At 44.9% G+C, this 13673-nt stretch overlaps 1 protein-coding gene across 10 annotated transcripts in view; it reads left to right on the forward strand.

Moving 5' to 3' along the window:
• FGGY (FGGY carbohydrate kinase domain containing) overlaps positions 1 to 13673 on the forward strand; it is a 483924-nt gene that overhangs the window by 283196 nt on the left and 187055 nt on the right. For all 10 annotated transcript variants that reach the window (XM_043461161.1, XM_043461164.1, XM_043461163.1 and 7 more), the window contains one exon: positions 1743 to 1846. In XM_043461161.1, coding sequence (XP_043317096.1) covers positions 1743 to 1846 — 104 coding nt within the window. The remainder of the gene's footprint in view (positions 1 to 1742; positions 1847 to 13673) is intronic.

Raw genomic sequence — 13673 nt, forward strand, 5'->3', positions numbered from 1 at the left:
TTTAGTTCTTTAAGACACTGCCATATTGTTCTCCACTATGATTATAAGCCCTGCAGTTCTTCTTGTATCATCTGATCCCTGCATTTAAATGTTCCATCTAGGCTTCTCCTTCCCTCCCTGCCACAGGACTGTGAGCAGCCCTAGGACAAGAGCTGTCATCTTATCATCACATCCCCAGCATAGGTACTTTCACTCTAGCCACTGTGGTCAGTGCTGGGGGTCTAAGCATGCATGCAAGGCAGTGCCAGCTTCCAGCAGCTTTTATGATTGCAAGAGAGACAGATGGGGTGCAGTAATTCTGTAAATTACCAGTGTCTTGTGTGTTAGGGAAGTCCAAGAAGGTGTGAGAACCTTGACTAGGGAGCCGCATTTTGCCTGGAGGAGCAGGGAAGCCTTCTGAGGAAATAACATTTGAGTTAGGAAGGAATTGGAGTTCACCTGGCAAAGAGGTTGGGGAATGGCATCTCAGGCAGAGGGCAGAGTGAATGCAGAGGTCTGGAGGTGAGAAGGAGCACTGAGGATTAGAGACGAAGAGTGGGGCAGCGTGGCCTGGAGTCCATGAGACGGGAAGGAGCTGTCTTCTCCTGGATCCCGGCCTCTGTGCTTTGCCCTGATGCTTACCACTTCCTGCCTGTCTCCTCACTGGGAATGTTTCCGTGTTTGCATCTCCCACATATAAAACCCAGTATGTTTTATTATGTCTTGAAGGTGCTCATTGAGTATTTGAATGAATGATAGATGACTCAAGGCTCTAAACAGTCTAACTCCCCCTTTGCATTTGTAACTTCACTTGCCCAGTAAGTATCAGGAACACAGTCCGTGTGGAGGAGCCCCTGAACTTATACCATGTATGGGAAACTCTCTGCCACCTGGCGTTCTTTCAACAGAAACTGACTGTCAGTCACTCTGCCCTTTACACTGAGAGTTCTGGAAAGAGTAGCACTAAGAATGGTGACCCAGAGATGCTGAGAAGGTTCCATCATCAAATGACTCCATTGCCTTCTTTGAGATTGAAGTGTGATGGGTTAAACTAGGTTCCCTTCAGCCCTGTTTCTTATTAGCAATGTGATCTTGGACAGGTCACTTCACCCATACACAGGCCTTCCCTCTTTCACTAATGTGTGGTGTTAATAGCATCAACTTGACAGGCTTCATATAAAATGAGACTATACTTGTAACTATTCAGCACAGTGCCTAGTAGTTTGGGAGCAAAAATCACTGATGACCATCGCTTCTATTATTCTAGTTAGAGTCACTATTATTATTCCAGTGTTCGAGACCACACACTGCGTGTGCTAGGTGTGTGCTAAGTCGCTTCAGTTCATGTCCGACTCTCTGCAACCCTGTGGATTGTAGCCCTCCAGACTCTTATCCATGGGATTCTTCAGACAAGAATCCTGGAGTGGTTTGCCATGCCCTCCTCCCGGGGATCTTCCCAACCCAGAGATCAAACCCAACCCAGTTCTGTTACATCGCCTGCTTTGACTGGCAGGTTCTTGACCACTAGCGCCACCTGGAAGCCATACACTGACCAGAGAGAAAAGCAAAAATAGAAGAGGCCTCTTAGTTCCCCTTGGCAGGCTGGTACGCTCTTTTGTGTTTCTAGTCGAAACTGGCCTACACATGGAATGCCTTCTGAGCGTTGTTTGGTGTTAAAAAATAAATAAATAAAAGAGTGTCTTGGGTATGTTCTAGCTTTCTTTCTTTCTTTTTTAAGAGGATTCCGTTGTGTTTTCTCACAGGAGTGATTGGAGCAGATGTGAAGGGGCACGGCCTCGCCTGTGAGGGACAGCCGGTGACGTCACGGCTGGCTGTCATCTGTGGAACATCTTCTTGTCACATGGGCGTGAGTCTGCCGAGCGGGTGAGGGCGGGGCGGCCACACTCTGGGGTGGACAGGCCAGCCAGGCAGGACATCTGAGCTGCTGGCCCCTGGGACCCCTCAGCAGCTTCCCTTTCTGTCCCCTGTGCCGTGTCGAGTGGAAAGCACAGCCCTCCTTCCAATAGCCTTGCTTTGATTTGCCAGATCTTTTTACACTTTTTTAAAAGTGTATAAAGGCGTGAACCCACCTTTCACATCACCCTGGCCAGAGAGCTGAGGAGCGAGGAGTGAAATCGGATCCAGAGATGGCAATGCCTCCCTCCCAGACAATCTGTCCCTAATGGGTAGCCAAGTCCTCCCTGCACAGAGGTGTCTGTTTTCCTTGGCGGCCAGGCTCTCCCTCAGTCAATATAAATCCATCTCCCTGGGAGCGGTCTGATGATGTATAGAATTAGGCTGCATATCATGACTTCAAAAGCACACTGATAAGCAATTTTCACTCTGTTAATTTTTCTCCATGAATTAGTAGAAAGGCTTTCTCCAAGATTACAGTTAAAATTTAGTGCCTGCCCTAAAATTTATATCTTCTTTAAATGCCTGAGTCTGAAAGCATTCCATTTCGATAAGTACCCATTTCTACCATATTTTTATTTAAAAGTCATTACTCTGTTAAAGTTAGATGGACGATCCTTGGATTTTTCCCAGAAGAGTAAAATCGAGGGGAGAGTGGGAGAGGAGGAGGAAGGCCTGGGGACAGGAGTGTGGGTTAGAGGGGGATCTGGGATACAGTCCAGGGCAGAAACCCTACCACAGAGGAGGGACTCATGGGCCCTGAGAAACTGTTTAGTTACTGTTGGGACCAGTGAGCCTCTTATACCATGGAATATTTTAGTTGAGCAAATATCGATACATTTACTTATTCATTGATCCTCTGCTCTTGTGCTAAACCCTGGGGACATAGGCATGATATGAGTCCTCCCATTGGCGAGATAGAATGGATAACAGGTACTATGGTACAAGGCCCCTCAGTGTAGATTCAGGTTGAACTTGAGATGCTGAGTATCTAGTATGCACCAGACATGGTGTCAGGGGTTCTCACACTTTTCTCACACTTTTCATAAAGATGATGGGGCCCCCTGACTGGTTTCCAATCCCAGTTCCTCCACTTCCTAACGGTGGGCCCTTAGACAAGGCACTTAGCCTCTCTGGACCCCAGATTCCTCATCTGTGAGATGTGAGAGTTGTAGTATATGTCTCATAGTACGGTGAGGATGAATCGAGGTGTGCGTCAGAGAAAGTAAGCACTTTGCCAGGGCTAGCTCCCCATCACTAGCACAGGTGTGCTGGGCAGAAAGAATACAGTGCCTGCCTGGGAAGGGTCCAGGCTTAGAAACAGCTTCCTAAGGGGACACTACACTGGACTTCTTAAACCTCCTCAAAAAAAATTTCCTTCTGCTTGTTTCTGTGGACACACTTTTAAATGGAACTTCTTGAACAGTCCTGGCCTCTGTCTTCCCCTCAGCAGCCCTATTGTAAGGCTTGACTGTCGCTGAAGGGACAAATATACGGAGGCCTAAGGCCACCGTGAGCAGGAGGGCAGGAGGTGCCCACCAGGACACTCAGCCCTCATCTCCCGCTCTCTGAGTCTACACTCGCTAGCTTGTCTTCACTGAACACTGTTTTAAGCCTGTTTAAATCACCTCCCATTTTCACAGGGACCCGTCTAACTTGGTTTCTCCTGTAAAGTCTAAGTATCAGATACTTTTACCCCACTCGGTTTGGATTTGTGAGCAACAGCAAATCCATTCAAACATGAGTCTGTGACATCCCCATGTCTTAATTTCATGAAAACGCTGCTGGCTTGTTGTATACCATCTGTTTTACAAATTAAGCAACTAAAGCCTAAGAAAGACCAGACATTTTTCCCAAGGTCACAAAACTGTTAAGCTGGAGCTGAGAGCGCAGGTCCAGCTCTGTCTGAGTCCCAAGAACATCCCTCTCAGTGCCTTCCTGTGCTGTGAACAATTACACTGGAGTGGAGCAAGCTTGGGCTTCAGAGTCAGACGGGTGTAGGTTTGGACATCTGCTCATGCACGTTTTTGACCCTATGACCTGAGGTGAGCTACTGAAGTTCTCTGAGCCTCAGATTCTTGATCATCACACTGGGGGTGAGGATGCCTATCTTAAAGGGCTGCTGGATAGCATGAGTTATGTACATACATCCCCCTTGCATAATAGACACTCAGAAATGGTGGGGATTCTTATTACACTTCCCTAGTGATATAAAAGGCTCACATGAAGCAACTGTTTGGACTTTAACAAGTTTGATGGGCAGCTGCAGTTGGTTGCAATGAATGAGGGCCATAAAATGCTGGTTTATTATGGTCATGTTGTGCTGGAAATAAAGTCCCCACCCCCACCCCGCTTTGTACTTGGGAGTGGGAAGGGACCTCCTGGGCCAAGGGGATTAATCATCAGCTTTAATGTTATGTGGTGAGGGTGAGACTGTGGTCATGCTGGCATCGGAAAATGCCTTTGATCTGGCTCAGGTGCTGGGCGCCCAGCGAGCCAGCCACAATGACACCTTTGTGAGGTCTCGGAGAGGTGCAGGTCTGAGGAAACACTCTCCAGGAAGCTCAAGGACCCTCTTTGTTGTGGTTCTGGCAAATAAAACCACCAACTGTCAGGAAAAATTCTGCAAACAGAACACAGGGACTAGAGGGGTCTGTGGGCTTTTCAAAAAGTGGTCTCCAACTTGGTCTGGAGGATTCTCTTTCTTCCTGTCTGCTCACCGCTGATGTTTCTAATTCTAATTTTGATTGGGGCAAAACTCCCAGGAATATTCTGCGTTTGATCCAGGTTGCCTCTTTCTAGCTCACCCAGAGTGAGTGAATGAAGGAATGTCCAAGTAACAAGTCCTTTAGAGTTGCCTTTCTTCACGTCCCTGTTACTTCCAGGAATCTAGAGAAAAAGCCCGAGGTTGAACATAAGCCTTACTAATCAGGCCTTTGATATTTTAGAAGATACAAGTGTGGGCTGCACATTTATCTTCCTTGTAGATGATTTAATTAACAAGGAAAAAGAATACTGTTCTTTTTTTAACTGCATGAAAGCAGAGCTGCTTGTTCAGAGTTAATTACTACCAAGTCACCAAAACCCAAGATCATACGCAGCAGGGGTGAGCCAGAGGTTGAAAAGTCATGGGGTCAGATGGAGCTGATCCCTGCCATCGCTCCAGCACCCCTTTTCTCGAGCTGTCAAGTCAGGTCATAACTTTGGCAACTTGTCTTCAGTCAGCATGACAGATGGGGAGAGGACCCTGGGGCGGGGGGTGGGGAAGCATTGAAGAGGTAAGGTTTGAGCAGAACAATGGTTGGTGAGAGCTAGGAATTAACATCTGCATCTTAAATCACTCAGAACTGAAGTTTTCTCATTTTAGGTGAATGTAGACCTGGTGATTAGCTATCACATAGTGGGTGTAATTTCAAAGGCAGGCTCTTACACTGACTTTACCACTCACTTCGGTAAGATACTTCATCTTTTAGTACCTCTGTGACTTCGTCTGTTATATGTGGGCAATAGTATTTATATAACATTGTTTTGAGGATTAAGTGAGGTAATCTTTATAAGCAGTTTGGCACTGTTCCTAGCACCATATACCAAATATGGCACTATTATTAAAAGTGATTTAAGAGCCAACTCATTGGAAAATATCCTGATTCTGGGAAAGATTGAAGGCAGGAGGAGAAGGGGGTAACAGAGGATGAGATGGTTGGATGGCATCACTGACTCAATGGACATGAGTTTGAACAAACTCCTGGAGTTAGTTAAGGACATGGAAGCCTGGCATGCTGCAGTTCTTAGGGTTGCAGAGTAAGACACAACTTAGCGACTGAATGGCAACAGCAGCAATGCTAGAATGATCCGTGTGACAATGGATTCAAATTAAAAACATCTAGATAAACTCATGTTGGGTTTATTGTAGATCTCATATATATATATATATATGTAGGTATTCAGTTTAGTAAACCTACATGTATTTTCTGGCTGTGATAGTGGAGGGGGCCTTGAAACAAGGACACCCTAGCAGCTAGTTGCTACAAGCACTCCTGGTGCCTATATCTTCATTTCTAATACCATTCTCCAATAAAAAGTATCAGGGTTTCTTGGAGAAATGGTTGATTCTAGGACCTCAGATAGCAGATGACACCACCCTTATGGCATAAAGTGAAGAAGAACTAAAGAGCTTCTTGATGAAAGTGAAAGAGGAGAGTGAAAAAGTTGGTGTAAAGCTCAACATTCAGAAAACTAAGATCATGGCATCCAGTCCCATCACTTCATGGCAAATAGATGGGGAAACAGTGACTTTATTTTTGGGGGCTCCAAAATCACTGCAGATGGTGACTGCAACCATGAAGGTAAAAGACACTTATACCTTAGAAGGAAAGTTATGACCAACCTAGACAGCGTATCAAAAAGCAGAGACATTACTTTGCCAGCAAAGGTCCATCTAGTCAAGGCTATGGTTTTTCCAGTAGTCATGCATGGATGTGAGAGTTGGACTATAAAGAAAGTTGAGCGCAAAAGAATTGATGCTTTTGAACTGGGTGTTGGAGAAGACTCTTGAGAGTCCCTTGGACTTCAAGGAGATCCAACCAGTCCATCCTAAAGGAGATCAGTCCTGAGTGTTCATTGGAAGGACTGATGTTGAAGCCGAAACTCCAATACTTTGGCCACCTGATGCGAAGAACTGACTCATTTGAAAAGACCCTGATTCTGGGAAAGATTGAGGGCAGGAGGAGAAGAGGACAACAGAAGATGAGATGGTTGGATGGCATCACCAACTCAATGGACAGGAATTTGAGTAAATTCTGGAAGTCGGTGATGGACAGGGAGGCCTGGCGTGCTGCCGTCCATGGGGTTGCAAAGAGTCAGACACGACTAAGCGACTGAACTGAACTGAACTGAGGACTGAGGCAGGAAATAGACAAGATGATCCTAGAGTATCTTGTAGTAGCACCAGAAAATAAAGAAATGTTTAAAAAAGCAAATATTGTAACAATTTGAGGGGGCCTTCTTGGTGGCTGAGATGGTAAAGAATCTGCCTGCAATGCAGGAAACCATGGTTCAATTGGTTAGATCCCTATATCAGGAAGATCCCCTGGAGAAGGGAATGGCAACCCACTCTAGTATTCTTGCCTGGAGATAAAAATAAAGTGTATTGGACTATAACCCAAAGTGCCACATAAATATTATGAGTATGAGCCCATGCTGATATAAATAAGTAAATAGAAGAGACAAATCTCTCAGGCAGGAGAATTCCAAATAATTTATATAGATATACTCCCACCCCAAGGAGGTGGAGCATAACTTCCTACTCTTAAAGCATGAGCTACACATGGTGACTTCCTTGGACAGTACAAAAAGCGGGGGGAAAAAGTAATTTTACAATGGAGAAATCTGACCTGCTAACTTTAGCCAGGTGATCAAGGTCAGCACCAACAGTGATAAGTAATGTTGATAGTATGTACTATTGCCATGATGTGATGAGAATGGCACTTTATCTCTGTTATCTTCCTCCCCCAAACCCATAACCACAGTCTAACTAATCATAAGAAAAACATCAGACAAATTCCATTTGAGAGACATGCTACAAAATACCTGACCAACACCATCCAGGTCATAAAAAAACAGGGAAAGTCTGAGAAATTATCACAGTCAAGAGGAGTCTAAAGAGATGTAACAACTGAATGTAGTGTGGCACCCTGGATGGGATCCTAAAACAGAAGAAGATGTTAGATAAAAACTAAGGAAATCTGAATCAAGTAAAGTCTTAAGTCAATGATAATATTTCATCATCATTTTTTAATTGTGACATATTAGCTTAATATAAGATATTAATGATAGACAAAACTAGGTGTCAGATCTATGGAACCCTGTACTATATTCCCAACTCTTCTGTAATCTAAGCTGTTCTAAAATTAAAAGTTCATTAGAAAATATTTATTAAATCATTCACTCATTACCAAAATATTTTCTTGTATTTGCCTGGCTAAGTACTAAGGGTATTAAGATAAATAAAATAAAGTGTAATGCCTGCCTTTATGGACAGAGACAAACAAGGAGAAGATGACCACAGCTCTGAGTGGTAATTCTGATGGTAAATTTAAGACTGGAATATGGAGAAGCGGAGGCTTCCCTGATGGCTCAGACAGTAAAGAATCTGCCTGCAATGCAGGAGGCTGGGGTTCAATCCCTGGGTCGGTAAGACCTCCAGGAGAAGGAAATGGCTACCCACTCCAGTATTCTTGCCTAGGAAATCCCAGGGACAGAGGAATCTGGCGGACAATGGTCCATGGGGTTGCAAAGACTTGAACACCACTGAGTGACCAACACTTTCACTTTCACATGGAGAATGGGACCAGTAAAGTCTTCAGTAGACAGGGAAGCTTTCCTGTAGCATGTGGTACTTACAGGATTGTAGTTTCCCCACTGCATGGGGATGCTGTTCCTACTCAGTTTCAGGCACCAGATCCTCCCCTAGTCTCATGCTCCTACTCTTTATCTTTGTCTTTCGTGTCTACAGCACCTACCACTGAGTTCCTCTGCTCCTGGATGGTTTGTAGGTATTGCAGACCCCCTGGGATAGCGCTGTAGGAAAGGAGAATGTCACAGCTAAGAAACAGTGGGCAGGTTTCTCTGCCTTAGTTTCTTTAGCAGGTGGCATCTGCAGAGGTCGGTAGAGAGGTGGAGAGGGAAGGGAGTCCATAGGCACAGATAGGTCCACGGTCACAACTCCCAGGGAAGGAGCCAGGTTCCTGTGCGTGATTCACTAGGACCTGCAGTTGTCAGCCTTTCGGACCAGTGTTCTCAGGAGTTGGTCTCTCCATACCAAGGCTCACCCTAGTCCCCTCAACGACATGTTTGGAAAACAGACTGTATGCTAGGCACTGACTGGCAGGGAGGGGTTTGGCATGGTTCTGTGAGCAGTAAGACAGCTCATGCAATCAGAAAATTCAGCGTAGTGCTTCTCCTGGCATTTGAGGCAGGACAGTTCTACACTGCGCTGAATGGATAAAATTCAGCATCCCTGGTCCAGCCTCAGTCATTAGCAGAAGACAGGCAATAGCATTTGCTGCTGCCATCTCTTGAGCACCTACAGTGTACCAGGCACTGTGCTAAATCCTATATGTCTTGTCATCAGCTCAACAGTCCTATGAGCTGGGCACCTTTACTCTCCCCATTTCACAAGTAAGGATATGGAGGTAAAGAGCAGTTAAGTGGGTCACACCTTGTGCAGGAAGTGGGGACTGACCCCCCTCTAGGGGACTGAGCCCAGAGTCCTTGCTCTTCCCTTTTGGGTCCATAGCTTCTCTCAATTACCCAGGGGAGAGGGAGAGCAGACTCGATTGAAATATGGGCCAGTGTTGTTGCAGACATCTAAATCAAAGATTTGAATGACAAATACCTGGGAAGATGCTCAATGTCATTAGTCACCAGGGAAATGCCCATTCAAACCACCGTGAGATCCACTACATACTTGTTAGGATGGCTGACACTGTGATGAAGATGCAGGAAACCAGAACTTACTGCTGAGGGGAATGTGAAATGGTGCAACCACTTTGGAAAATAGTTTAGCACTTTCTTACAAAGGCAGCGTACACCTACTGTGTGATTCTACTGTTCCACTCATAAAAGCATTATGTCTCTACAGAAACTCAGGCAGGAATGTTCATAGTAGTTTCATTTGTAGTAGCCCCAAACTGGAAACAACCCACACATCTGTCAACAGTGAATAGAAAAACTATTGGTCCATTGTTAGAATGGAATACCGCTAAGCAATAAAAGGGCATGAGTTATTAATATAAGATGCAACATGGATTCATCTCAAAATTAATTAATTGTGCTAAGTGAGAGAAGCCAAACAGAAAGAGTATAAACTATATGTAATTCCATTTATTAAAAATTATTAGGAAATGCATTTTTTATATATATATATGTCTAATATATAATGACAGAAAGCAGATCAGTGATTGCCTACAGTGGGGCAGTGGGCAGAATGAGGACCAGGAGGGTAAGATTATAGATGGGCACAAGGAAACTTTTGGGGGTGATGGATATACTTACCTTGATTATAATAATATCTTCATTGGTGGTTGTCTGCTATGTCAAAATTTATCAAACCAGATATTTTAAATATGTGCAACTTAATACCAATTATAGTTAAATAAATCTTTAAAAAAAAGTAAAGAATGCCAGAAAATAAGAACAATAGTAATACTGCCTATAGGAACTTATATAGTGCTTTCTATATCCCAGGCACAGTATCTCTAAAAATGTTTTAGCCTTAATTTAAAGAATAGTACTTGGTAGGTGCTCAATAAATACCAGTTGTCACATCCTTCCTTCTAACCCAAGTAAATTCTCTAGGTAGTCTGACATATCTTACTGTTCTGTTCTTTTGGTCTGTAGCACAGACTGATAGGTATGGTTATTTGTATTTTCTTAAACTTTTTATCTTATATTAGAATATAGTTGATTAACAGCGTTGTGATAATTTCAAGTATACTGCAGAGCAACTCAGCCACACACATACATGTATCCATTCTCCCCCAGACTCCCCTCCCATCCAGGCTGTCATATAACATTGAGCAGAGTTTCATTTACTACACAGTAGGTCCCTGTTGGTTATCCATTTAAAATATAACAGTGTATACACGTCGATCCCAAACTCCCTGTCTCCTCCTCCCATTCTCCCTCCCCACTCATGATTACCAGGTGTGCTTATTTGTGTTTTAATGGTGCAGCTTCCCTGGTGGCTCAGACAGTGAAGAATCTGCCTGCAGTGCAGAAGACAGGTTCAGTCCCTGGGTCAGGAAGATCCCCCGGGGAAGGGAATGGCAACCCACTCCAGCATTCTTGCCTGGAGAATTCCGTGGACAGAGGAGCTTGGTGGGCTACAGTCCATGGGGTCACAAAGAGTTGGACAAGACTTTCTTTAGTAGTACCAGCTCATATCTCAGAGGAAGCTGACTTGCTTATCAGGTCCACACTAGTGGGTCCATGTCTCTGTTGCCCCTCTCATCCCATCCTGTCCAGTTTAGAGCTGGGGTATAATATTCACAAATGCTTAGTGACTACATGGCTGGATTGCTCCCCACCCCCGCCACCACCACTTCCCTTACTGACAAGCGTGCAAGTGCTTGAATTTTCCTAAGTCTCTTTTCACACCTTCCCACTGCAGTAGGGCCATCTTTCATCATCTGTTTCTGCTGAATGGGGGTTGGGGGGGCTGACCAACTGGTAGAAGCCCCCCCACATCCAGGGCACTGTCAGTCTGTCTCCCCACCCCATCCCTCACCTTGCCGGTCATACCTGGGAGTTCATTTGGCCTCTCTAGGAAGTGAGAGCCTCACTAAGCAGCTTTACTTCAGCAGGGCCTGCGAGGCACAAGCCAGCCGCACCTGCTCTTCCTTCCTCCACCTCACAGTCCTCCAGAGCTCTCCATTCCCATCCATTATAGGTCCCTGGAAGAGAACAGGGTCCCTTCCCAGCAGCTCTTCAGGGTGCACTTTGGCCAAGAGTGGATCTGCAGCCTGATCTCTGTTCTGTTGGGAAACGAGGGCTCAGGAGTCCTAGAGTCCTGAGCGCTAACCAGAGAAACCCCCCTCAGGCCAGGCCACGTCGTTGGAGCTGTGCCATTTGGGTGATGATTATAGCAGTGTGGTACTCTACCCAGGCCCAAACTGAGGGACAGAGGGTGCCATACATGGTTCCTTACAAGGGAAATGCAAATTCAAACCACAGTGAGACCCACGACATGTTTGTCAGAAGGACTGAAGTTTGATGAGCATGTGGAACGGGAACCCTCACAGGCTCCTGCCGGGTATGTGAAATGGCACAACCACTTGGGAAAATAGTTGAGCAGTTTCCTATAAGAGACTCTCACATCTACTGTGTGATCCAGCCATTCCGCTCCCGTAAAAGCTGGGCAGGGCCGTCTGGTCCCATGTTTCTGGAGGCCCACCAGGAACACAGCAAAGCCAGGTAACACAAGACCTTTCATGAGGTCAGAACAAATGAGAGCGTGTCAGCTGGCGTGAGCCCAGTTTTCCACAAAAGACGGCAGCTCGCCTGGAAGAATGGTTGAAGCAGAGGGAAGAATCGAAATTAGCAGCAGTAACAATAGCAGCTAATATTTACTGCATGCTTATCATGGGGTAAAAAATGTGCATCTATTATTGTATCTAACTCTCATAATAACCTTATGCAGTTACCAATGTTATCCTCCCATTTTATAGGGACTGAACCTGGGTCTCAGAGAGGTAGAATACTTATCCAAATCCATAGCTAGTAAGTCCTGGAGAAGTTTCTAACCCAGGTAGTTTAATTCCAGAGCTCACATTGTTAACTCTTCGCAGAACAATGAGACAGGGGCCATGGGATGGTTGGTTGTGCACATGGGTGTTTTGTGGGAAGGGGGGTGAAGTGATTACAAGGCAGATCTTTTTCAAAGTCTGGTGATAACTACACAGTGAGGCCTGGGTGCAGTTCAACCACAATGGTCTCATTTTCCCTCCTTCCCAGTCTCTCAAATCACTGCCCTTCAGGGGGCCCCCAGACTAACGATAACAATAAGAATAAGCAGCATCACTTGTCACCATTGTCCCCTGGGCATGTATCTATGAGACTTCTTATTTATCATCTTCCCTGTTTCCCCGCTGCTCTGTGGTCAAGTACCGAATTAGGCAATTTGAAGACATGTGACTAACTTCTCAAATCACGGAGATGTTTTTGTATTTGTTTGGAAGAGCATGAAATGAAAACCACATTGATTTTTATTCCCCCTTTTTCTGTTTACCACTCATCTGCTGTAAGGGTGACTCTGACACTATGGTTGCTGAGGGTGACCTAGCAGCGATGGCAGTGTTAGTGCCCTTCCAGCAAATGCGTGAGGATGTAAAGGCGTCTGAGGCAGCCAGGACAGAGCCCTCACTAAGCGTCAGCTGCTGTGCTGTGGTTCTCAATACACAGCGACTCCTCCACTTCTACATACATTCTGGGGCTTCAGAACTTCTGCCTGGTTGCTTCTGCCTTATTGTTTTCTGTTTTTTTTTTTTTTTAATATATATATTTTTCATCTTTATTTATTTATTTGGCTGTGCCATTTCTTAGCTACAGCTTGTGGGCTGTAGTTCCCTGGCCAGGGATTGAACCCAGGCCCCCTGCATTGGGAGCATGAAGTCTTAGCCACTGGACCACCAGGGAAGTCCCGCTTCCCCCTTATTTTTCATCCCCATCTCCCACTCTCTTTGTGTATGCGTGCTCCAATGACCTCTTTTTACACCTTAATTAAATTTTCCTATTTTTTGACCTTCAAAGCCATCAGAAGTTTAGTGTAGTTTCTCTTCTTCCGTTTTACCAGTGTGAGAACACCAGGAGAAATGACATGTAAGAGAACAAAGGTCCCAGAAAAACATGAGAAATTTTTTGAGCAATCAGTGCTCAAGGGTTGAGGTTGAAAGTCCCTTCCTAATGAACATCAGTGGCCCTACTGCCAGCAGGAAAAAAAAAAACAGAGGTTCAGTGTGAAAACCCAGTGGAGAATTTGGCCATGTTCTTATAGATTTGGGATATATTCAGTTTAAAAAGAATGAAAGTCTTAAATCTCAAGGAGGTGAAAGTTACTGCAGTGCTATGATGTATTATTTTTTAACTTTTTACTGAAAGATAATTCACATAGCATAAAACTCACCCCTGCATGTATTTTTCAGAACTCTAGAGAACCTGAGTTCAGTGATGTTTGAGAAAGAGAAAGATTTAGTGCCCATATTTCAGGTTATACTATGGAA

Source organism: Cervus canadensis, chromosome 2, assembly GCF_019320065.1.
Source record: "Cervus canadensis isolate Bull #8, Minnesota chromosome 2, ASM1932006v1, whole genome shotgun sequence".
Lineage (NCBI taxonomy): Eukaryota > Metazoa > Chordata > Mammalia > Artiodactyla > Cervidae > Cervus > Cervus canadensis.